The sequence below is a fragment of the Ylistrum balloti genome, unplaced genomic scaffold, assembly GCF_031769215.1.
Source record: "Ylistrum balloti isolate Yb309-2 unplaced genomic scaffold, AGI_CSIRO_Ybal_v1 Utg370078, whole genome shotgun sequence".
NCBI classification, from domain to species: Eukaryota; Metazoa; Mollusca; class Bivalvia; order Pectinida; family Pectinidae; genus Ylistrum; species Ylistrum balloti.
Genome location: NW_026782116.1, coordinates 135,543 through 162,701, shown reverse-complemented (window position 1 = coordinate 162,701; position 27,159 = coordinate 135,543). Strand labels below are relative to the sequence as shown.

At 34.3% G+C, this 27,159-nt stretch overlaps 1 protein-coding gene across 2 annotated transcripts; it reads right to left on the bottom strand.

Moving 5' to 3' along the window:
• Positions 1 to 776: 776 nt before the first annotated feature.
• LOC132549780 (uncharacterized) lies at positions 777 to 27,137 on the bottom strand. 2 transcript variants are annotated; one of them, XM_060213744.1, is made up of 13 exons: positions 27,104 to 27,137; positions 22,118 to 22,903; positions 19,545 to 19,737; positions 15,122 to 15,198; positions 14,310 to 14,513; positions 14,119 to 14,196; positions 13,160 to 13,299; positions 12,915 to 12,984; positions 10,526 to 10,642; positions 8,576 to 8,695; positions 8,159 to 8,267; positions 7,691 to 7,812; positions 777 to 7,158 (listed from the first exon to the last, which is right to left on the bottom strand). In XM_060213744.1, the coding sequence occupies exons 2-13, from the start codon at positions 22,886 to 22,888 to the stop codon at positions 6,652 to 6,654; spliced, it is 2,508 nt and encodes an 835-aa protein (XP_060069727.1). In that variant the 5' UTR covers positions 22,889 to 22,903; positions 27,104 to 27,137; the 3' UTR covers positions 777 to 6,651. The 2 variants fall into 2 exon arrangements, with proteins under 2 accessions (XP_060069727.1, XP_060069726.1); XM_060213743.1 differs by lacking the exon at positions 10,526 to 10,642.
• Between the last annotated feature and the right edge of the window lie 22 nt (positions 27,138 to 27,159).

The window sequence follows — 27,159 nt, the reverse complement described above, 5'->3', positions numbered from 1 at the left end:
TTGAGAAAGATCCATCCAGTACTTTTCCAGAAATAGCGGTAACAAGAATTGTTTACAGACGGACGGAGAGGGACGCCTGGACGGACCACGGACGCAGGGCGATTTGAATAACCCACCATCTATTAGATGGTGGGCTAAAAATCTAAGATGGCCACCTGTCAAATAAGCACAATTAGGGACCAAAGGGAAACCATTTATGAAATTTGAGCAAGATCAATTCAAATCTTCTCAAGAAATAGCAATAACAAGAATTGGCGGATGGACGTCGTACTGTGTCACGACTTTACCTTTGGTCCAGGTGAGCTAATATCCAAAATCCTTCCAAATATTAATAGTTTGTGAAAACACCATCAAGGATTTCTATTTTTCAATAACCCATATAAATATTCTTGACGATACAAGCATTATGACAAATAATCAAATTAAAATTTGCAATAATCAACTTTTGAAATTAGTTTTACCCAGTTTTAAAGTAATTGTCCAAAACATATCATCATACTTAAGAAGGGCAGTGTCAAAGAAGTATATGCTGGTATTTAATTTTGTTCAAATTATATATGACTTTGCAACTCTATAATAATAATACTTGTTTTCTTATTTGAGAGTAAAAAACCAAAGTTTGTGTTCATAAACATCATCTTCAGGGTCTTCTGACCACATATGAAGGGCAATTTAAACAGGCTACCAACTGCTGACATCAGGATGAAGAGCAGGTGAACTACTAGTAGCTGCAATTAAGAGAATGTACAAATCTAAGAACCACCATAAATAAAACAAATAATTATATCTTTATTGAAAATAACAGATTTATTTTCCAAATATGAAATGCTTTTTTGGACCATCCATTTGTAATCAGAATGAATATTTGTATATCTTGAACATGGAACTATTGTGTCATATCTATACTCCTGTCAACATTAAACAATGTGATACTATTACAATAATGTTACCTCCCCACTTTTATGCCAACATTGTTTCACTGTGATATCATTAATTTCTGTTTGATTTCCATCAATTTCGTGGGTATACCCTTAATCCAGGAAGTCATAAACTTGACATGAATTTAGGATTAGTGGATTTCTTTAGTAATATGATACCTATCTACGAAATCAAGCACACACCAAATGCTGTTTTTGGAATTTGAACACTATGGAATTTGAACACTATGAAAATGTAGAACTTCACAATAATATTTCTGGTTATCAATATGCAATATACTGGATCTATGAATTAAATATTACAACCTTTTTCTGCTTTTCTATGCTCAAAACTCGCAATATATTTACTTCATATATTGATTTCACTTGATTAGAGGTAATTCTATCCTATTAAATAGGGAAAAAATATATATAATGATACAGTTTCTGTTGGTCTCTTATTACCAACTGAAACCATTGATGACAACACTCCACCAAGAGCATGTTTTTACTATGTGCTGTGACAATGTCCTGAATATGATCATGATCTACAAACAATCATTCTGGATTTCTTTTGAATAATATCATTTGATAAGTAATTTGATGAAACATTATTATTTTCTTTTACAATTTTTATATATTATTGAAAATTCTTTTCACAGTATTCTAAAGCTTTTCAGAAAAGACTCGCATTCAGGGAAAAAAACAATGCAGATTCACACTGTAAGGAGAAATTCACTTAGCAACATATGGGACTGGACCAATGTATAAAGTTTGTTGAATACTGCTGATCTGTAGGACTTCTGACTGACATTTCACAAATGAACAACAAACACATTTGATCTTTTACTTTAAGTACTGAGCCTTCATATATAGGCATTCAGGCAAATTGTGTTTTCTGTAATCCTTCGGAATGTGCTTGAATGACAATATGAAGCCCTCACTTATAAGCCTTCAAAAGTACACCGAGTCCTCACCTATAGGCCTTCAGATTGTTTTACTAACATTACGAAGTCCTCACTTACAGGCCTTCACATTGTTTAAACTGACAAGACTTAACCTTCACCTATATGCCTTCAAAATGTGTTTTATTAATAGCACTGAGCCTTCATCAATAGGCCTTCAGAAAGTGTTTTATTGACAGTACTGAGCCATCAACTATATGCCTTCAGACTGTGTTTTACTGTCATTTCTGAACCTTCAGCTACAGGCCTTTAGACAGTATTTTACTGAAAGTACTGAGCCCCCACCTGCAGGACTTTGATTTTACAGGACAGGAGTGTTTTCTGACATTATTGAACTTCCACCTAGAGGACTTTAGGCTGTTTTATACTTATACATTATACTTAAAGCCTTCAATTACAAGGTTTCAGACTGACAAAGTAGTGCAGAGAGTAATTCCCTCATTCCACACACTACAAGTGCTAGTATCCTTCATTTCCTCAATTGTGTCATAAGCTTTTTTTTTTAGATCATGAACAAATACATTGTAATACAGATTGTGTCATCAGTATAAAAAGTGATTTATATCAAAAACCATCTTTTTTCTTCGGTTATACTGTGCAGCATTAGCTATAGGTTGATGGGCAGACAAATGGACAGAGAAGGAGTCTTACTATGCACTAGACAATGATTGTTGAACTCTGTACATACCAACAATGTATCAAGTAGTCATCTAGGTAATCCACACATTTAAATTTGAGGCAGCAATAACAGACATGTCTCATGAATAATCAAACTATCAGAAATGGTTAAAGCACCATCACGGTAAAAAAAACTTTTTTTCACCCTTTTTTATTGATTGTACCTGTTTTATACACTTCCATTTCTATTCTATCTCAATATTCACACTTGATTTTCTATGTCTAGCTTGATCACTAATCTTATTGGGAAAACTAATCTGATATGTGAATTTTTGAAAGCAAGGCAATTCATCTGAAAACGTGAACACATGATGGTGGAGACAAATGACCATGACAGTACTGAGACAGTATATAAACCTCTGTTTTTCTAATTAAAAACATGCCCAAATAATTCATGTCGGAGATGTTGCTTCCCTAGTGAAAATCAGGATTAACACTTTAACCTTCTTTCACTGAGGGGCTGATACTGCAACCTCTTTCTACCGTGGCTTATTCATACAGGTAGACTTTGTTTACAGGTGACATGCTCTTTGCGTGTGTTGATCAACAGTGAGAGATTTTCGTTTTATATTTATTTATTAAAATCTTTATGGGCATATTTCAGCAAAAACCGCTGACTTTGTTCTTAGGGCTATAAACTCTATATAACAATATGGAATAATGCAATGTAATCATAAAAAGTTTTGTAAATAAAAATCATTTTATCGTGATGCTGCTTTAACATTTACAGTAATACAAAAAAGAAACAAAGTCTATACAACAGTATCCTTTTACTGTTCAACCAGTGTCTATATTTTGTATGCGTCCACACCTCTATAAAATGTAATGTAATCTTTCTCGAGTTCTACTCAATTAAAACTTCAAAATTAAATTGAATACTGCAAGAACTTTTGAGTATTGCAAGTGAAGTGAGAAAAAAAATTCTCTAAAATATACTTCTACACATGCATCATTAGTAAAATGGAATCTTTGGGTACATTTGTAACCTTCAAACAGGTAGTCAATGTTGGCTAATACAACAATTCCATGACCTACTCTTGGCAAGTTTCATTGTTTCTGAAACCATCACACATATCAAATTCACCACACAAGTAAAGTTGTCAATATACACACAAATATATATAAGGACAATGTTTGTGACATGGAATATAAAGCAAGGTGTAAAGGTAAGATGGAACATATAGAAAACAGTAACACTCAAAGTATGGTTTCTATATGTATAAAAACAGCACTAATGACAATACATAAATTAATGTTTGATTTAGGGTCATGTACATTAAATACACAATAATGCTATCACAAGTATCATGTAGAACAGACAAATGTGCTCACATCTAATTAATGACTCTGCAGTTATTATAATTTGATTCTCCCAAGCAAATAAATCACAACTACAGTCTAGACTGCCTGAGTGACCCCTGTATTAAACGACTCCATCCCTTATTCGACCATACCTTCCACCTCCAAATGCTGTTTGCTATTCAGTCAGTCTGTATTCAGTAACTCCCAGTCATGTTTTTACAGTCCAGGTCTTAAGCGACTTTGACACCTTCCCCGATTCTCATCCCTCATGGACACACCACACTGTAAGCAATACAATCTGTGATAATCTCAGTTCCCACACCTATCAAACTGACAGTCAAAGTACCATACTCCTCAAGCTTTTAAACTATTTATACTACTAACAGATGTCAGACTTAATGAAAAACAGGTATTGTAACTTCTGCACATTACTTGAGCTTCCTATTTCAATAATTTTTTATCAACAATTGAGTAAATAAAATTTAATTGCATAAGTGAGGCCATGACAAGAATTTAATATCTCGAGATTTAATCACCTGAAGAAATGAGTGAACAAACATGGCGGACAAGAAGAAAAAAAAAAGTGATATTAACTGTGACAGAGAACTGACACTATTAAATAGCTGGATCGGGTTGTTGTCGTATACAAAATCGCAGAACAGTTAAGTGTCAGTTAGGCTCAAGTGCAAAATCTTCATAAGAGGAAGTTAAGAGTTGCTCAGTGACTATGAGAACAATGTTCCAGGAAATTCAAAATGCTGCCGTCATAACACCGGTAATGAGGACGTAAATGAATTAACACTAGCTTGGGTTCATGAAGCCAACTAAAGAAGTATTAATTTGACAGGACCACCAAAGTTTGCAAAATGATGATTTTCAAGTTTTAAAAGATGGCTCCAAAGCTTCAAGGCTCGAAACAACATTATATATGGAACAATGAGCAGAGAAAGTTATCCAGTTTAGGTAGTTCTACATACCTCATTTAACTTATTTTAATGGTAATGATGAAAAAATGTGTATTTTTATTTCTTCTTGATACATGTATTTTAAAAAAATATCATTTAAAAGATAGCATATATGTTAGTCATCTTCATTATATATGGATCTATTACCATCATGACCACCCCGTCAAAAATCCCAGACCGTCTTTCAGGACCCCGTGTTTGACACAAGACAGTCTAGACTGTAAACTAATCTAACTAAAAAATTCCACCAAATAAATACAAACATTGACTATAACCATCAACAATAAAACTTTCAAAATCAAATCTTCAAGTGATACAATAACATCAATCCATTTTATACATTGTTTAAGCTTAGAGTGGATACGCTCTCTTGAAGAGTAATTACTTCCACTATCTACTGAATTACACCAATTGTAAAACCATTCTAAATCAAATCATAATCACAACATGCTTTAAAAACATAATTAACTGTTAACCAAGTAAAATAAGTATAAACACAGAAATCATTTAAAATGTGACCTGTTGTAACTACTTTAAGGAAAAGATATACATACTTTAAATGCATTTTGAAGTTAGGACAGAAAAATATTGTACTACACATATTAAAGAAATAGCTAGCTATATCTTTTAAATGGAGTTTTTAAACAGACATTATGGGGACAATTGTTGAAATACAAATGTACATCAAATCAACTCTTGAGAATCACTTTTTCCCACTTGATTCACCGGTAATGATAATGATTAGATAAACACTCATAACAAAACTAACCACTTGATGTCCACCAAGATTATCTGAAGATTTTAGACAAGATTTTTGAAAGATTCGGACAAAAATTAGAAGTTAAAAGATCTGAAAAAGATGATGCAATTATATGCCTTCTGCTAGGTCAATCTCATTTGTAACATAACATGAACATAATTTCATTTCATGATAAAAATATACAATTCAAATACAAATACAGGGCATTGTTTATTGGCTGAGATATCAAAATTATACAACATATATAATGGTGGCAATATTTTCAAAATGGCAAGAACAAAAAATTACACATTTATGGATATGTAAATTGGCAGTATTTTTGTAATGAAGCTTTCTCCAATCTATGGCACCTTTGGTCCATTATTCTGATCATTTATTTTTTAATACACAGAACAAGTACTTGTGCCATCTACAATTCAATGAAAATTTTAAAGAAAATTACACTTAAAAAAAGATAATTCTCCAGAAAAGTTTCCACAACAACTACAAGTAAATTTACAGGGCAAGTTACAGTTAAAAGTACCAAAAATATCAAGACTTTAACAAAACCTGGTGGTCAAAACATATTACAAACCATGGATATTTTCCTCCATTTCACAGTGAAAATCATTTATAAAATATTTTGTGCAACCAATCACCATCAGATTTCCATACACCAACCTTGTAACATTGAGTGTTCAGTAGCAATTTTATCTTGGGATTAATCATATATATATAATGTACTGCTACATTACAGAAATATGTAGTATAATATAAATACATTATACCAAAGGAATTCTTACCACATCAGTGATACCCTATCACTCCAGGTCATTATCATGGCTGCCGTAAGTCTTAACAAACACCATAACAAAAAGTTACAGTACTTAATATCAAAAAGTAATCCCCCAATGAAAGATTTAATCGATCATAAACCCAGATGTAATAATGATAGTATCAAAAACTTTCTTATGGTCTTTCAACAGATCACATCCACATTTTAGTTTTAGATTCTTACACATATATCTGGATATCTGACTTTCAAAATTCTTAATTTGCAATCGAATTTAAAACTGCCCCGACCATCAGTTTTTTCCTCGTCTGCCTCGCCTTGTCCGACCCCGACCTCCACCCCTTCCTTTTTGATCGACTTTAGTAATGACAGGTTCTGATTTTGGCTCCTCTGTCTCAATTTCCTCTTCCACTCCCTCCTCCATTTCCTCCTCAAGTAAGCCATCTTCATCTGGCACATCAGGACTTCCTGCTTCACTTGAATGCTCCAATAATTTTACCTCTGTATCCGGATCTATTTCTGATGTATTGTTGGCTTCTGTCTTCATAACAGAGCCACATGACTGGCCTATCACATCAGTATTGATATCACCATTACTCTGTGTGGTTTTTGCTGTGCCCAATTCCTCTTTACAACTATCTTGTGTATCATTCGTTTCCTGTCTACATTCTGCTTGGCTGCTTTCTTGGTTTTCTGATGGGTCATCAGGATTTTCTCCAGATTCCTTTGATTTTTGTTTTGCCTGATCCTTTGTTAGAATTTTCCTGTTTTTATTGAGTGCTTTATTTAACACAGCTTTCTGCAGAGAAAAAATATCCAAAGTGTAAGTGTACATATGATTTGTTACAGTGCAATTTCATCTAATTTTCATCATCTTTATCTCATCCATTATAACAGATCTCAGATAATTCTAATCAAGGGAATGATCGATCATATACATCAATGTTGTGATCAGTTACACCTAATTTTCATGTCAGTGTTCTGTGCAGTATGCATTTTTTATCACTATATCTCTTTTTTTCCTTTGTTCAAATCATGAAATATTTGTAAATTGGGAATCTGGAATAGCAATGACAAAGATGAGCTGGAAACTGTTTTATAGCGACACTGCATAATATATTTGTTTTCTGTACATCTGGACTTGTATATATAGTTACCAGAAAACTGTTGTAAGTGTCACAATGGGTATTTTAATTTTCCTTTATCCAACATACATGTACATGGAATCTTATCTTAGTTATCGGAAACTGTTAAAGTGGACATGAAATGTATTGTGATTTTCATTTATCTAGCACACAGATGTAACTGGGATCTTGCCAAACAATAGTTACCTGGTAATTGTTAAAGTGTGACTCTGATTGGCAATGGCTAATTTTGGCAGCTGATTCACTGTTATAGAATCGATGACAGAGTTTACAGAAGAATCCAGAGACTGGTATTATGTACTTCTGACCTGTAAGCAGTTCAGTAAATTGTAATAGGTATTATCTATTATACCTAATATCTTCCGATCACACAAATCTGAACATTTTCTTTTTGAATATAACCTGCATTTAACATTAAACTTCACAACTGCAAAACTACAAACATAACCTTGTAAGTGTAGGATATGACTATTTCCAAAACAGTGGTAACTGAATTTTCAAGAAATAATTGTTTTTACTCCACTTTCCATAAGTTTTTCGTACCATTTACAATTTCTTTTTCCAAATGCATAACCTCAATCACAGGTATGTTTAAGCAATATCTCGATCTCAAGCATGTGTCACAACTGGAGGGGAAGAAATCACTTTACATACCAACAGCTGTCTCTGGGTCATAGACTTGTTTTGTATGAGCAATATCCAATTTGTCATCCTTATCTGAGCACTCTGCCTGGTTTCGGTCCGACACATCCTGTTCATCATCCTGTAAAGGAAAATATTTATATAACCTCTCATATGCATACAGAAAATGTCGCCCTCTAAAAATCATACAGACTATATATAGAGATAATTTTTCTGAGAATTATATTCAGACACCAGGATGTAAAACTATGATTGGTATCGATTTGTATTTAGAAATGAATACATTCTGCCCTCTGATTTTGTTTTCTTATTTCAAATTGTTACAGGATCATTTACATTTCAATGACACCATAGATTATATGATATAACATTTCCTTACTATAAGCTCCTGAAGTTATTCAAATGAAAACAATTACACAAATCTTGTACCTGTGATAAATAATCATCTTCAAATCCAATAGTATCAACAGTGACCATGTCACCAAAATCTGGGAAACCGTTGTCCTCATCTTCTTCTCGACTTGACTTCCTTGCACGATCACGAAGATTCTAACAAAATAAAAGAGTGGAGGTTGTATTTTTGCAACTGTATATCAGTTATCAGATGTCCGAGGTTTCTATATACATAGGGAAAAGAAAATGTGTTCCTGGAGAAAAATATTGTGCCTTGTTAGTATCAAAGAACAAGTATCGTGTATCTATAAGGCTGCCTGGTGAGCAATCTAATAACCAGATGTTCTGATGCTCACGTAATTCATCAATATCTTTTTCTAATTATATATATACATCCGTAAGTTTGTTTTAAAATCCATCACCAAGGGAAAGCGTGGAGTTTCAAATTAGAGTGAATCAAACAGAAAAAGCTTGAATCTACGACCCAATATATTTGAGTACAGAGAATAACAAAACTGGGTGGCTGTCTCATATTCTTATAAGATAGAGTACATGTATGAATATGGGAACAGTAGCCATGCCACATATTGTCAAATGCATTTAGAGTCAAGTGAATGATATACCCACCACAGAAAAAACTTTATTTCACTAAAAGGTATTATACACACTGGCAAACACATCAGGTTAATACATTTTAAGAACATGGCTTCCTACTCTACCTGGTACATTCCCTAAGAGAAAGTTTTTCAAAATAAAGAACAAACATTGACTATTCCACCAAACAATAAAGTTTCAAAGTATAAAGCTGATTCTTTGCTAATAGTTTTTGGATGACTAATATAAAACCTGTATCAGGGTTAAGATCATTAAAAAGTCTGAGAAAATCTAACGCACCTCCAAGTGATGTGGTGTTTTGAGATGTCTGATAAATTTCTCAGGGGACTTGAACATTTGGCTACAAACATTACATCTGGGCCATAAGTCAAATCGAGACGTCTGTCAAAACACAAGAATCGTCCAGTCAGGTGATACATAAGACCAAGTATACATCCATCAATAACTTGGGTGCAAACAATAGAACTATGTTTCACAAATAAATATACCTTAACACAAGTAATACAAACCCTAATTATCATACAGCTTTATACCAACAGTACCTGAATCACTATTATAATGTCAAAGATGATACGTTGTTGTTCCTATTCCTGTGACAAACAGATACAGAGGTGATGTGTGCTAGTAGTCTTATACAGATCACACAACAAAGAATTTCAGAAAAATCCACTTAAGACTAATATCCAGGCCACTTCTTATCACAACCAAAGAAATGATCAGATTACCAGTTAGAATGTTATAAATCAAAACTTGTGGAGTAACTGGTGATGACTGTATATACAGGAGTCATGTTTATAATTACATAGGTCAAACAATATTCTGATATCAGTTATTGGCTCCACTCATGAAGAATACCGGTAAGTAACAATGTAATGGTGTTAGATCAAAACTTCACAAACTTTAGAAAGAAAACATCAATGCCTGGTTAAACAACTACTACTAGAAGTGAACAATCAAACAAGTCTAAAGAAATCTACTTAAAGACATTCAACAAAATTTTGTAAGTTAAATACAGAATACTCAAATATTTCATAACAATTCACAAAATTGTTCTGACAATGTGTAAGAAGATTGGAAAATTGAACCAACCTTTAACCTATAAACTGTTGGCAGACACCAAATAAACAATCTATGATAACAATTATACGCAATGTCAGAATAAATAAAAAAAATCCGAAAAAATTGTGTTGAAATAACCATTGTGATAAACAAATAGTAAAACAAGTAGTAAACCCTAGTCTCCAGCTAGATGTTAAAAGTTGTCATGGCCAAAAACAAAACAGAAACAGAGCAAAAGCAAATCAAGCTGTGAGTAAGTGTTGCAGCAATAAGCAGATAAAAGATGCAGCAGTAAGACATCTTTGGTGGTACCTTTCTTAACCACGCCCCACCCGAGCTTCCTTGGTTGCCACGTCGTTGACCTGAATGGGTCATGTGGGTGGGTCCTGGGTGTCGGAAGTGACCAGAAGGTGGAGTGTTACCAAAGTTCTTCAGAGACAGAGAGAAAAGTTGAAGTAGAAAAATACTGCTGGCATGTATAGAAATACTTGAATTACAGTATATGAAGTATGTAGTATTAAATGGAAAAGACAATTCAGAAGGAAAGATTTCAAAGGTGGAAATACATGAAAAGCAGGAAACAGTAATATAACAGTATACAAATATAGTGTATTTCATAAATGGAAATCAAAATTTGAAAGCATAGAGCTTCAAGATGAAATATGAGAAGAAAACACTTAAGATACAGTTATAGCTTGAGAATAAGTTTAGATAATATAAAAGTATAAATGAACTCAACAGGCACATCGAGATCCATGGGGTTTTGTCATTTTGAGAAAGCCCCGAATGAAATAATACCATAGCTTCTGATCTCCAGTAAATTTCCCAATTTAAATCACCATGGATACAACTGTTTTCCCATTATAAACAACTCCATAGAAATAACAGAAAAACATGATTAAATGAATGGCAAATCTTACATTAAAATAACATGGCATCCCTTTCCACATTTTTCTTCCCCTACCTGTTCGCTCTACTTTCATATACAGTTGAAACTCGTTATCTCGAAATTTAAGGGACAGTGCAAAATATTTTGACTCAAACAAAGTGCCAAATTAAGGTTGATGATATTATTGTCCTCATGTTGATAATGGCTGAACAAAGTAGGGCTATGAGAGCACAGTACATCGTGCTAAAAAATAGATTATTTCAATCTGTTATTTGAAATGGCAGTATATAAACAGAAAAAAATATATTTCTGCTTTTTTACTTTTCATTGTTTACTCATCCAAATAACAAAAAAAGTAATAACAACACAATTTAACTTCATTTGTACTCACTTCATTTGACCCACACACGTGTACACTCCCTAAAAATCTGTTAGGCTACTAGAAATCATCTATGAAGCTATAGATCATATTGACATGACTTTACTATGAATGAATAAAAATGAAAAAGGCAGCACTGGAAAGTTTTTACCAGTTATAGATTACAGTATACAAGCACTTGTCAAGACATAACAAATCATGTACATATATAGATTGTATCAATGAAAAAATTCTTCCAGCACTGCATTGTCTGAGCACTAAATCTAGTAAAGTACCTGATCACAGTCCTTTAGTAAACACACACCAAAACCAGTTTCTCTTGGAAATTATGGGGATCAGATTTGTCACAAAGTTTGTACTGGTTTTATCGTTTTGTTTTTATCATTCCTAAAGATACATGCAACCATGATAGCTGTTGTCATGTCTTGTGTAAACATGCTACTTGTTTAAGTTACAAGGAAGTCACTATTACAGGATGGTGACATTAAGAAGCCAACTTTTAATTGGATAATTAAACTAGTAATTCATTATCAGAGACCAAGTGTTGTATGTACGATGGACTGATACACTGTAACTAGTCATATGTAACACACATTGACGGTGTATGTATGGACTGATTTCTTTAGAAGTAATGCTGATGTTTTCACAAAAATTAATTTCGAGACAACAAATGACTTTTCCCTTGCTTTTGAAGGGACCGAAAAATCACTGAACTCAAACTAAATTTTGACTAAATGGAATTCGAAGCATCCACACTAAAATTGTAATGATAATGAAAGGCAAAGAATCAGGACTTGGAAATTATTTCAACTCAAACAGAATTTAGACTCAAGGGGTTTCGAGATGAGTTTCAACTGTACGTAATTTATCTTCAGGATAAAATGACAGCCAATTGCAGCAGACTGGTTCTACTTACTACCCTTAGCTCTACCTAAAGATTCTGGCACAATAACAATTCTTTACCATAGAAAATATTTGATTTTCATTTGGCATTGTCTATTGAAACCTGCTTATATTAAACAACTAGTAGAATGTTTATGCTTTAGTGACTAACATTATCACTGTCACCTACAATAAATGAAAATCAAATATTGGTCATTTAGTATCACAACAGCATACTTTGGAAAACAGCAAATGCACTGAAACCTTAGATTCCACCATAAAAAGAATCCATTGTATACCTTTGTTTTAATAGCAAATTTTGTTACTTTAAAAATGTATTTAAATCAAATTTCTATGACTTAATTTGGCAACTAAAAAAGTCCTGGAAACTACACAACAATTCTATTAGTGAGTAGCTAAGTTTTAACGAAGAATATCGCCAAGAATATAAGACAGGTGATTTTACAACAATAATTTACAAAACAGAAATCATATACTTTTCAATCTCCTGAAACCTTCACTATGCAATCGAGTAATATTACCACCCTCACCTCTCTGGAGTATCGCCCAGAAAAGTGCTGATACCGGCCACCATCTCCACCACTGCTGCGTCTTTCATTCCTAGAACAAGACAAACATTACACGATAACAGGAATATTTAAATGTCATTATCATGCTATTAATTACATTATGATGTAAACAGTTATCTGCACATTTTTTGTTTAGCATGAGACTTTTGACAATTCCAGCTGGATACCATATTTCTATAGAGAAAGACTTATCTATGGCTTCCTACCTAGGCTTCCCCTCAATCTTTCGCAGGTGCTCCTCAGCTTTGATTCGTGCCTCAAACTGCTTTGACTTCTCCTGATGCAAAGTAAGTAGACTTTCCATCCTCACCTTGTGCTTCTTTCCATTCATATGTTTGGCAAACCCCTGTAATACAAAAGATCACTGATGAACACTTGCAGAGCACTGAAAGCTGTCATACATATTGTGATCAATTTCACCAGGTCTTAATTCTTTTCATTCACTTTTAAGAGCAGTGGTTTGGTTTACCAGGTAGAAGAATTCAGAGCATCGATAGATCAAGCAACAGAATTGGTTGTTTATTGATTCTGTCATCAAATCACATATATGAATTCATGATGATATGATGTACACAAAAAAATTATCAAAACAGCATATGAAAATTTCAAAACAAGACAATAATAATGAAGATGAAAATCATTATCATAAACAGTAAGAAAGGTATCCAGATTACTGCTGTAATACTTCTGAATCTTGCTTGACAGATCTCTTCTTTGAATCCAAAAAATATATTTTTGAAATTGCGACATTGGATGCACATGCAAATCTTTCTAATCCAAAATGCTATGAAAAAAGAAAATTTCCTTAATTCTTTACCTATTTTCTTTCTCTTAGATGAGATTTCTACCATAAGAAACTGACAGGCCTACTTCCTGGTTACAGGCAGTACCATGAAAATACCTTCATATCTCATGTCATTGACTAAAACTTTCTGATATGCCAAACTGACTCAGGTTTTTTTTAATGAAATCATATGAAGCCAAATTAAAAGTAGTTTGCTTTGTTTTTCCATTGAGGACAGTGATTTCTTTATCTTTTATTTGCTTAATTATTTAAAATATGCAATCTGATATTATAAATTACAGTAAACAGTCGCACCGTTTTCAAAGCACATTTGGTCAAATTTTAGTAACATGTAATTGGCCATACAATTTCGGTACATACCTCCTCTGTACGACATTCTACTCCACAGGCATGGCAGTAGTAACTGGATTTTTTCGTTGGAGTGGTATCATCAGTCTTCTACAACGTCAAATTATGTTTAAGTTACCATTGTTTGCCTCCATTCAATTGTACATAAATTTTAAGCAAAAATATTCACTAAACTTTTAGTTTTTTTTGTTTGCATTAAATACCTCTGTGTTGGTATCATTTACAGAGCGTCCCGACCCGCTGAGTGTGATAGTAAGGCTGGAGTCACCACCCTCTGCTAATCCTGGAGACTTGGTGTCCTCTTCCATAGATTCATCCACATCTTCCTCTTTGGACTGTTTGTCATCATGGTCCAGCTGAACGGTTACCTCAGGTATCAGGACATCCTCTGGGTCACTCTCCAGTGGCTATACAACACATACTGGTGTCATCAAATTACAGTACAAAAGGAAAACAAATTAACATCACAAGAGTATAATACCATTATATCTATATACAAATGTTCTAAAATCTCAATAGCCAGGCCAATTATATATAAATCAGAGGTTAGCAATTAAGTGTACTAAACTAAGACAAGCTGTTGATGCAGTTTCCTATATAGTAAATAATATAGGCTCTTGAATAAGTTTTTTTATTTGATACAAGATTTTATGAAAGGAGTCTTAGAAGATTTTATTTTTGTGGGCCTTGGAAAGAAAAAATTAAAACTTTGAGATCAGTTTTTATATTTCCTCATGAAATGAAACAAATCTAAGATAGTTTTCATCACATGATTCAGAGACTTTCATTTTGATAAGTTTTCAAGGGAAAGTGTGGAGGACAAAATCAAACAGACAGTCATTTCACTGTGACAGTGAAAAACTATCTAGGGTATGTTAACAGGCCAATTATGTAAGAAAAACCTTTTAACACTGCCATGAAGTTACTAGTTCTGAGAGGAAATTACCAGAAATAGGTCTAGTACTAATACTTTTCAAAAGGATATCTCATCTAAAGTAAATATAGTATTACATACTGGAACTTCAAGCTCGTCATCCTCTTCTGTTGGCTGAGCGGGATCATACTCCTCAGACTCCTCCTTTCTCGATGATCCTATAAAAGTCACACAATACAGTAATGATACTGTGCATATTTCAGCTGTTATCTTACTTTAGTATACCAAACTAGGCACACTCTGTCTAGCAATGTGACAGATTCTTCTCATATATACTTAGAAAGTATGTGCAACCTTCCTTAGTTCATGGCACCAATAGGACTGACCAGTGGGAATGCTGACCAGTTGTGTGTTTACAACCAATGATTACAGGTTGAAATACTTGTTTATTTTATTAAACTCTACAAGTAAAGTTTGAAGTCGTTTTTTCTTAACCTACATTCCTTGTGCAGATTTTTTTCCAAAAGAGAAATTGGTATAGAACATTCCTCCATGCATGATTGATCTACAAGTTGAAAGAGCATGAATAAACTTACAATAAAACATGTTTATAACGAACACACTTATAGCAAATTTATTGCTATAACGTAGCCTTGTTCATTCCCGAAAAGTGCCTTATCATTTGTATGTAAATTTCAAATATAATGGATTTCACAAAGAAAATAAAGGTCTCTTACAAGGCATCTTCTAAATCCTCTCGGGTAAATATCAATGCTAATTAGTGACTATATCATGAAGTGGCCCTCGGAAGTCGTCATGCCACAGTGACCTTCCAATAATGGTGCAGATCTTACATGCATGTACACAAATTTTGATACCCATGTCCAAATAAGTGCCAAACGCAGGAAAGGTAATTATAAATATAGTGAATTGTAGTTTTACATACCTCAGGTGTTCTATTGCATTTTAGATTTTATGAGTTACTGAACTCTTTTTATCGAATAATAAAACAGCCAGTACTATTTAAGTTGTTGTTAGTTTTGAAATGGCTTTGTCATCACCACCTCATAAGAGAAAGACTATTACTCTTGAAACTAAGTATTAAATTATCAACAAAGTTGACAATAGGACCACTACAATGGGAAATTGCAGGCAAGTTTGAAATCCTGGCATCAACACTCAGTACAATTTTGAAAAATCGCACTGAAATTCTGAAAAAGTACTGTGCCCTAAATTCATTGCCAAGCAGGAAAAAACAACGGAGTGCTTCATACGAAACTGTTGATAAGACTCTATATCAATGGTTTGTAGAAAAAAAGAAATAAAACATTTTTGTTATCTCTGTATATTTTATTGGTAAAATTTGATAAATTCAAAAAACGACTTGGAGAGAATATCTTTGAATTTATTAATGGCTGGCCATGGTTGCAACTTTTCAAATGAGACATACTTGTAAAACTATGTGTCGTTCTGTATGTTGGGAAAAGTACAGCTGTTAATTGAACAAATAAAATTTTGTCTTCTGTTAATTTTTGTTTTTCCATATTTTCTGATAACATCCTGCAATATTTTTCCTAAATTGGTTATTGGTTAAGTGTATAATGAATTATGTATATAACAAACTGATTCTCTTGGTCCCCAAAGGTTCGTTTATAAACATGTTTTACTATAACTCTCTGGTACATGCACGGAAAGAACAGGGATCTGTATTAAGACTGCCATTTCCTGGGTCTTATTATAGAGAATAGAGAGATATTAGGATGTTGTGGAGGAGGGTTGTACTCTAGTATCTGAAGGTATTTTTAGGATAATTTCTAAATAAAACATTGTTACTTTGTCATTAAAGAAAAAGGAAATACCGAGATCATTTCATGCAAAAGTGGACAAGTAGATCCATCATGTAGGACTAGTAGGTACTGGGGCTATCATGTAGAACTAGTAGGTACTGGGGCTATCATGTAGGACTAGTAGGTACTGGGTCTATCATGTAGAACTAGTAGGTACTGGAGCTATCATGTAGAACTAGTAGGTACTGGGTCTATCATGTAGAACTAGTAGGTGCTGGAGCTATCATGTAGGACTAGTAGGTACTGGGTCTATCATGTAGAACTAGAAGGTACTGGGTCTATCATGTAGAACTAGTAGGTACTGGGTCTATCATGTAGGACTAGTAGGTACTAGAGCTATCATGTAGAACTAGTAGGTACTGGGTCTAGCATGTAGAACTAGTAGGTGCTGGAGCTATCATGTAGAACTAGTAGGTGCTGGAGCTATAATGTAGAACTAGTAGGTACTGGGTCTATCATGTAGAACTAGTAGGAACTGGGTCTATCATGTAGGACTAGTAGGTACTGGGTCTATCATGTAGAACTAGTAGGTACTGGGTCTATCATGTAGAACTAGTAGGTACTGGGGCTATCATGTAGAACTAGTAGGTACTGAGTTTATCTTGTAGGACTAGTAGGAACTGGGTCTATCATGTAGGAATAGTTGGTACTGAGTCTATCATGTAGAACTAGTAGGTACTGGGCCTATCATGTAGAATTAGTAGGTACTGGGTCTATCATGTAGAACTAGTAGGTACTGGAGCTATCATGTAGAACTAGTAGGTACTGGGTCTATCATGTAGAACTAGTAGGTACTGGGTCTATCATGTAGAACTAGTAGGTACTGGAGCTATCATGTAGAACTAGTAGGTATTGGAGCTATCATGTAGAACTAGTAGGTACTGAGTTTATCTTGTAGGACTAGTAGGAACTGGGTCTATCATGTAGGAATAGTTGGTACTGAGTCTATCATGTAGAACTAGTAGGTACTGGGCCTATCATGTAGAACTAGTAGGTACTGGGTCTATCATGTAGAACTAGTAGGTACTGGAGCTATCATGCAGAACTAGTAGGTACTGGGTCTATCATGTAGAACTAGTAGGTACTGGGTCTATCATGTAGAACTAGTAGGTACTGGGTCTATCATGTAGAACTAGTAGGTACTGGGGCTATCATGTAGGTCTAACCAATACATGGAGACCTAAAAGTATCAGATACTGTAAAGGTATGGCGGTATGACTAAAAATAATGACAGCACTTTTTTTAAAAATGACAAAATGAATATCTTTTAGTACATTTAAATCTAATTCACAATTTAAATATGACGTATTTGCAATATCAGATGTGAAAATCTTTAAGGAAAGCAAGTATAATGAAATGCTTGACCATATACAGTCTACCGGGTACATTTGCTGCAGATGCTGGCATAATAAATATGTAAGTGTATATACATACATCTCTTGAGTCAATACAAACCAATATATTGCAATTGTATTTCTGAAAGAAATTTTGAAATGTACATAAACTTGATACGAAAGTAGTATCCAGTTCGATGCAGCCAACCACCAGTGTATGCACATTTTGGAAATACAGATTTAAGAGAATAAAGAGACAAACAGAAGAGTAGACTGAAGACAGAGAAGGGAAATGACAAGTGAAATATACACATCTACACCACAAACAGCTATAGCTTCAATTGAAAAGAAACTCCAAGAATCCTTTATTTAATAGAATATAACATGTTTTCTATTGCATGGACTAGACAAATAAATTAAGGTTTTATTAGAAAAGAAGATTTGTTAAAATTCCAGACAAGAGCATTAAACACCTCTAAACAAACTCAAACATTTCAAACATTGTGCTGCATCAATCAATGTATTTACAGATATGTGTAATGGAAGCATATTTCTGATGGACAATGATTGCACCTTACAGTAAAGTAGTGTAATGTAATCCAGAGCAGGTAAGATCCAAACCATTCTGACATTTCATATGGATACCAGACTTTTAGAAGATGTTGTTTTAACTGAGGATGTTCTCATACTGCTGCATGTTGATCTTTTTTCAAAGGTATTGAAAGACCTGCAAATACAACTTTCCTTAAGGACAAAGACAGAATATCAGAAATACTCGGGAGTAAAGTGGAACATTTTTTCAAGCAAGGCCCCTCATCCAATCCTGTGATTCAATGATATAGTGGACCAACAGATTTGTATTAGTGTGTATATATTATAAAGAAAATAAACAGCCGGCACCAGCATGGCATTAGATGGTGAAATGTGCTTTGATCCAGTTAATTAGAACAGGTGCACCCTGTATAAACATTATGATAATACAGATCACTTATGGAAACCTTGGGATTGCTGTAGTGAACACACTCTCTTAATGACAAATGCATCAAAGAGGTGAAATACAATGAAAACATCTCTGTAAAGTATGACCTTAAAAGACCTCTTTAGAACATATTATGTTTTATACTACCTCACTCAAATTTGTTATTCCAGAAATGGGTATTCCACAAAACATCAGATTTCTGAAATAAAATCTGTACTAAATGTATAGCTGAATGATGACAAAGGGTTTGATGTACAGCTTTCATATTTTCAAGAATAAAAACAAAAACAAAGACAAAGCTACACTGTATAACAAATGTATGAAGATGTATAGTAAGTACAAAGATGTGTAAGCAGTAAAGGGGAGGCAACTGCAAAATGAGAAAAGCAGCAGAACTACAGTACCTGATTCCCGCCTGTCCCGCGAAGTGCGGGAGTTCGGGGAACGGTCAGAGTATTTTGAGTCCCTGCTTGACGGACGTCGGAAATCTCGCTCTCTCGGGCGGACACCGCCAGCTCGGGTGGGGCTGCGATCGCTCCAGCGACTCTGACGATATTGATGACCTTGACGGTTTTGGTGATAGCCTCGAGGGGATAGCTGAAAGGGGGACAAGACAGGGGGCCCAAAGTTTAGGATCCGATCAATTGAACTGTCACAGGCATGAACAATAGCTGATATACACAATGAGTGATTGGAATTAATGACAGATGAGTGAATGATGAATGAACAAATGAGTGAGTAAACGACAGATGAATGAGTAAATGAACAAAATATTACAGACAAACAATGTGAAAACACAGCACATCTATGAAGTACACGAAATAAATTCTGGATTCACCATGACATCAAAAAATACCCATTTACTGGGAAAATGATCTGAACAAAGATACACAGAAGGTTGGGAAATAGGGACCAGGACCAAAGGGAGAAAATCTGTTAGGGAATGAAATTTAATCATCAACAGACAGTTCAGTACTGAAGATTTTAAACTGCTGGGAGGTAAATAGAAATCATTTGACAGTGGTGTACTGGGAACGAATATGTGCACTTTGTTCTCTATTCATAATGGTGATAGCTAGAATGTAGGACAGACACAAATTAATTACACACATTTGTCATCAGATAAAATTCAATTTCGATTAAGAATTAAACTGTTGAAAAACAGCAGTTAATGAGTAATCAATAATGATTTAACAAAGCACATAAAACACCAATCAGAGGATGTTTTAAAATGTCTCCCGAGGTGTCAGTTTTATGGATGAACTGTTGTAAACATCTGTTGTCCTTCAAAAAGAGATCTTCTCTGTAAATAAAATATAATCCAAAGCTGACCAGAATATGACAGTTTGCACAGAGCTATATCAGAGAAGAAATAAACACAGCAACTTGGGAATGTTTCATGCAATCTAAAAATAAATGCTTTGAAGATACTACTTACATCAAAGCAGAAATGAAACTTCCCCAGCATGTGTGCATTGTTTTTAACTGAGCTAATGAATTAAATGTAGATGAAAAACCTTTAAATTTCTGAAAGATAATAGGTACCTCAAACATGAAATAGGAAACGATCTGTTATTCCTTTGTCTTAAGATATAAAACATCCCATGACCATAATCCTCTGATAGCTGAGACACCAACGACTTCATGCTGGCCACTAAATTTTTGACAAGTGTAATTCCTTCCAAATATGATAGTGTGCATATTTTCTGATATGATTGACATGATGTTCTGTTGAATGTAATCTCCAAAAGTACCAGGCCTACATGTATAACTGTAGTAAATTATACACAGTAGATTTGACTTCAATACAAAGTTACAATGATGCCAAGAGATATAAATGAAAGAATCCACATCTTAAACAGTAAAATCATGCAGTTCAGCTGGTACACGTACCAAATATATTTCAGTTGCTGTTTTGATGTTTTCAGAAGAAAAAAAGAGTTAATATTCCCTTTACTTGCAAACTTGCAATCATGATGTTTAAACAACTTGAAGTATATGTATTTGGTAAATGCAATATTAAAAGTGATGGAAGAGAAAATTTAAATAACTTCTCCCAGAGAATTTAGCTATCAAAACTTGAAAATCTAGATTTTCAATGAAATGAAGATTACACTATTTTTTTTCTTCAGATTTTTTCCCATAACAGGATCTTCCAAAGACACCTAAAAATTAATTGAAGTTTTATGCCTCATCTAATTTTGAACCAGAAAATATCTTAAACTTATTTAAAAACTCAAAACGAAGTGCTGATTATTTGTAATCAAATTTCACATTTTACCACATATAAACTTCCCAATGCATAGGACCCCAGTCCAAAATTTGCAGGAAAATTTCTTGTAATGTGATATGATTTTCATGCAGATATTATTCTGAAGGATGTCATTATCATAGAAAGTTCAGTCTTTTTAATAGTTGAATATAACGGTGATGAAAAGTATATTGTATCATCCAAGTGTCTTTTTATTAAAATATAGCACCATTTCAATGTCACTGTCTTCTTCAATTACTACAACTGTACAAACTAATATCTGTAGGTGAATTGGAATATTTATGAAAACACTCCTTATCATAAACCAGTTAACAACAGAAATATTTTAATCAATTTTTTCTTGAATCATGATGATTTATGCAATCACCAGCTCTATTACCTAATATATGTAAAATGACAAGACAGCTATTAAATGCCAATTACCACAACTTCATATATCCTTTAAATCAGAAACGTGCAAAGAATTTTAACACAAGATTTCTTATTCTTTCTCTGTACACTTCAGATTTAGCAACAACAGTTTGCAGTGTACAATGTAGTTAAAGTTTATAATATATACCCCTTCACTTTTTACGATGTGAACAGTGTTTGAGTGTAATATAACATATTTATGTAAATCTAGCTGTTTGGTATGATGAAAAAACTTCTACAAGTTCTGTGTATGCTCCTGTTGTAAATAGAGCAGTTAGTATAAATGTAACTTACCCCCTGACTGTTCTGTCTCATCCGTTTGTTACTATTCTGGTTGTTAGAAAAGCGACTCTCACGATCTCTACTGTTGTTGTTTCCTCTTTTTCCAAGCAGTCCTGTCTTTTTGGTGTTGATGTCAAACAGTGATGGGATACTGTTTCCACCACTGTTTCTTCGTTCTGAGTTCCGATCTATCTCGTTGATGCCTATACCACCCATGCCCATCAAGCCAGCTCCACTTCCCATGCCATGGCCCCCAGACATAACTCCACCCTGGTTAGGACTACCCATCAATGATGAGGACATGCCTCCTTGTTGCTGTATGAGATTACTGACCAGTTGGAGCTGTGAGTCCCTCATTGCTGCTGCTGCCATCTGTTGCTGCATACCCATCATACCCTGGTTACCTCCCCCATTGTTCATACCGCCTTGGCCGCCACGGTTCATGTCAGTTTGGTTGTGTGTCTGTCCCATTCCTCCTCTTCCCTGGTGTTGGTGTCCCATTCCTCCTTGACCCAACCCCATCTGTGGCCCCATTCCTCCCATTCCACCAAACATATTTTGGTTCATTCCTGCTCCTAATGGCCCAGAGAGATTCCCTGCTGGCATTCCCTGTCCTGGAGCACTCCCCAATAGGCCTAGTCCACCTGTCATTGGAGGACTATTCATTCCCCCTATCCCTGGTGGTTCTCCAAGCAGCCCTTGTCTATTAAAATCAATCCCTCCATCCCTGTCGCCACCACGATTCCCACGAAAGTTGGAATGATTTCTTTGATTCCGATTCATCTGAACGTTGAGTGTCTGTGAGAAAAAAAACAAGAATACTTATAAAACAACTTATTTGAAATAAAATAATGTAACACAATGTCACAAAAACCATCATCAAAGGAAAAAAAGTATGCACCACAATTTTGTTAGTCCCCATAGTAAATCCAGGTGGAAGAAGTACTTGGGTTGGTATACATATTCCAAATCGCATTGCAGGTAATGCAATAGGTAAATTTATTGCACGCATTTGGTTATTTTCCCAAAATAAATCAGCCAAATAGAAAAAATTCATTGATGGTCTTCACTTTAAACCTATGTTCAAAGGTTACTTCCTTCCATATTGCAAACACTTGTATACAATGAATGTCCCATATATACAGCACTGCGCAAGCTCGGTAAAATAGAAATGACTGCATTGGACAACTTATACTGAATACATTGTACACTGGCCTGTAACATATATTATACAATGTTACACATGAGACAGGTGCCTTACTTAAAAACATGTAACAAATCAACACCTACTGAATACATAACAGCAGAATTCATTATACCAAAATTATTTAATAATAGAAACATTTTGTTTTTCCCTCTAAAGTAATTTATATTTTTTTCTGAAAGATTTATTAAGTGTCTCATTAACTTTTACCTGACATTAATTAACAGAATGCATGATATTGTTTTGTTTGAATGTCCAAGTACATCTACAAGACACATCATATAAAGACGACCTCCTGCTTACTCATAATATATACATCTGTATCAGTATTTTTCCTGAATTGATAGTTATAAAGTTTCTATTAACACAATTTTCCTTCAGTAACCAGAAGAGTAAATGATTATGTAAGCTTTTATCAAAAAATTAATTCCTTTCCACAATAGATTCACCTTCTATGTGTGTCAATGTCCTATATGGGCATGTTCACAGTTTTGTAGGCAGAAAATAAATGACCATGTAGGCACTTATGTGGGATAGTTTTACAGAAGTATAAATCAGATATATATATACTGCCTCCCCAATATTTGACTATGAATATATATTTACATCTATAAGGATAAACAAATGCATGTACAGTACTTAAATCTAAATGCCTTCACATTAAATGCTAAAGCACATTCTACCTTTTGTTTAATTGCCAACCAGCAATAAAATGTAACTATACATGTATTGAAAAAGTAGTGATTGTACACAATGATGTTCCATATGAAGCAGCAGCAAAACAAAGAGTTACCACATTAGCTAGAAAGTGAAGCATTTCCAAATGGTGTTAAGATAATCAGAGGATAAGGATAGGAAGTTCGTATGGTAGACAGCAAGATTTCAAACAGTAAAACAATTGCCATAGAAATGAAGAAACTGCCTGTGTTCTTGTAAAGCAAAGTTGATCAATCAACCATCATGTTTATTTGTTGTAAAGAGAATTTGTACATTGTAAAGAACTGCTTTTTTTTTTATATTTTAAGGTAATATGACACAGGTGTGAATTCATGATTTATAGAAATATGTGACCAATGTAATTTAATGTCGCTTGCCTTATTAATAATGCAACTAAAGTACCACTTCATTATGCTTGATTTTAACTTGACCTACATATAGATGTTAGGTATCTGGGGACTTATAAAATAAGTATACTGAATAAAGTTTAAGATGTAAGAAAACAATGTGTCAAATAAAACAACAGAAATATGTTTGCAGTCTTTATTGCTGTTGTCAATGCAGAATGCTTAACAAACAAGACTGTCTCATTTTGAAATTTGTCATTCACTTTTGATGCTGTATTCATGCTACAGATCAATATTATGGGGATTATATCAGAGATAAATAACAAAGTGGGCACTGTAACTACACTGTACATATGATTTTTCACGAAGCAAATTTGCAATAACTTCTCTTCTGTCATTCTTTTTTAATAATACATACACAACTTTAGCAGACCAATATGGATGCAAAACCGGTCTTACTAAACAAGAGGCCCATAGGACCTGTATCACTAACTGGACTTTGCTTGGCTAATTGCTTGATCAAAACTAAAGGAAAAAGAATTCTAAATATCCAAGCATACATAACAGAACATATTTACTTTCATATTTGGCCCAAATCCTCCTACTGACCCGAGGGATCAGCCAACCATGCTTCAGACAAAGTGAGACAAAATCTTGCCCTTCCTACTTAAAAAGGGTTTTAAAGAATTTGCTCTATTTCCCATATCATGGGTCCTTTCCTTGCTACCCCTGGGCATTGAGACCCCCTGATTATAAAAAAACAAGACTGCTTCAGACCAAAGTTGGCAATATCCATTCATTCCTACAGGAGGAGTAGGATTTCACAGAAGAAATACAACATGATGACATTAATACTAACATCTAATAGAAAATAGGTTATCTTGTCAAATAGTGAAAATAACTCCAGTCAATCAAATTTCATCAGATATTTTTAAGACTTTCCTTTGAGCTTTTGTGAATATAGGATCAGACAAGAACTTTTGCCAGGTAATGCTGCGCAAATTTTCCAAATACTGTGTTTGGCAGGATCTGTGAAGAAGCTTGACAATCTATTAATCTGGTACTGGGACTACTTCCTTTTAGATCTGTATCCGTTTCCACTTCAAACCTCCAATATCAAGAATCATAACTTCCGACAAACGTTATGTGACATTTCCTTTGGTAACCTGAACCTATTACCTGTCTTCATGTCCTTCTTTCACAATAGGCCTAAGGCCTACTCTATTACCTGTTGGTGAAAACCAGATAAAGGCAAATTTTGTGCTTATTGTATATAAAATTTTAGTGCTGTCAAAGCTACAACATTGTAGCAATATACATACATGCTTCAGTGTCCAATACAACAGCCATTTTCTTGACAGTGAATGAACATCTATACCATGCTACCATGCTGTTGCTGTGCTCCCCAAAATTAGAGCCAGAACATGGGTCTTGGTTTGGTTGGTACCTCCTAAGTGTTGATGATGGCATTTCAATTATCTGATGACCACTATCAGTGACATGTACAGCAAAATTAACCAATTAAGATTCATTTAGTAAGAGCTGATTATCCAGTTGGCATTTTTACTAACCATTCAAGCACTAATCATAAGATTGAAAAAGTAAGGCATTCATGACTTTTCAGACTATGTCAGGCTTCGGTTGACCAAGGCTGATGTCTTAATTATTAATAACAGACTTTGAGCAAGCAATACCATGCAGTATCACATTCAATTCAACATTATTTTATATGCAGCTGTGAAAAATGAGCATAAAGAGAGTTTTTGTCAGTACAAGACAGATAACTGTGGTAAAACAATGCTTACCAGAACTAAACATTCTTCTTCCAAAAACATCTGGTCTTATTTATTATTATTAGACTTGTGGTTCTAAACCTATCAAAAAGCTAATTCTTGCGAGATTGTGCATGATGACAGTCATTGTAAATTTGCTGGAAATTAAAGTTGTCAAGGAAAATGGGTGGAAATACTTGGTTTACAACCTTTAAATGCTGTGACAAATATGCAAGTTAGTAGAAAAATATTCAGTAAATGAAATAACTAAACTGAACTGTAACAGGTTGTTTTGGGTAGCACTTCACAGTACAAGGCTGTTATTAGTATAACTTGTAATGGCAGCCCAACTGAATTTCTAAGCTAAAGAGGAGAAAAGGCAAAACACTAGAATGGTTTAGAAAAGGCCAACTGTAAGGTCTGAAAAGACCAGGGAGGCAAATAAACTTGTTCTGGTTTTAAATGAACCCATGAATCTGGGTACGTTGCAGGAATCACTGTTGAATTCACCGCATCCATGATGGATGCGTTTCTATCACAGAATAACAAATGTGAATAACAAAACTAATTTTTTATTTTAGAGGAGATATATTTTTTTTAAACTTCCATGAGCCGACAATAACATAAGGAAATATATGTTTACGCTATGTGCAGTACATAGACTTAGTGTATCCAAAAGTGCCTTAGTGCTAACGTGCCTCGGGAATGCGGAAGAAAAATAGGCCATACTGATTTTTTTAGCGTGCACCATTTATAAAACCGGTTTGATTACCGAGTCGGAAAGCTAGATTGTTTTGCGTGTAACGATAATCGCCCGAGTAACGTAGTGCTACTCTTGCTAAACATGACTTTTTTCTGCAAGAAAACAAAACAAAATAGCTAATATATTGTACGCAACCCCATGCAAATTGTCGAGAGGGAAAAAAAAAACAATTTCACACGGTGGTGATTACATTACCTTTCGTCGCGTCCAGAATCAAAATGGCTCCTGATATCTCACCTAATCTCTAAACG

Bases quoted from the DNA above. Each gene is read 5' to 3' on its own strand.
- LOC132549780 (XM_060213744.1), bottom strand. From the start codon at position 22,888: ATGAATCGGAATCAAAGAAATCATTCCAACTTTCGTGGGAATCGTGGT. The intron at 7,813-8,158 runs GTATGTAAAGTG...AACTGCTTACAG, and splicing joins TGACCCAGAGACAGCTGTTG to GTCAGAAGTACATAATACCA. The intron at 7,159-7,690 runs GTAACTATTGTT...TTTTCTCTGCAG, and splicing joins CACACTTTAACAATTACCAG to AAAGCTGTGTTAAATAAAGC.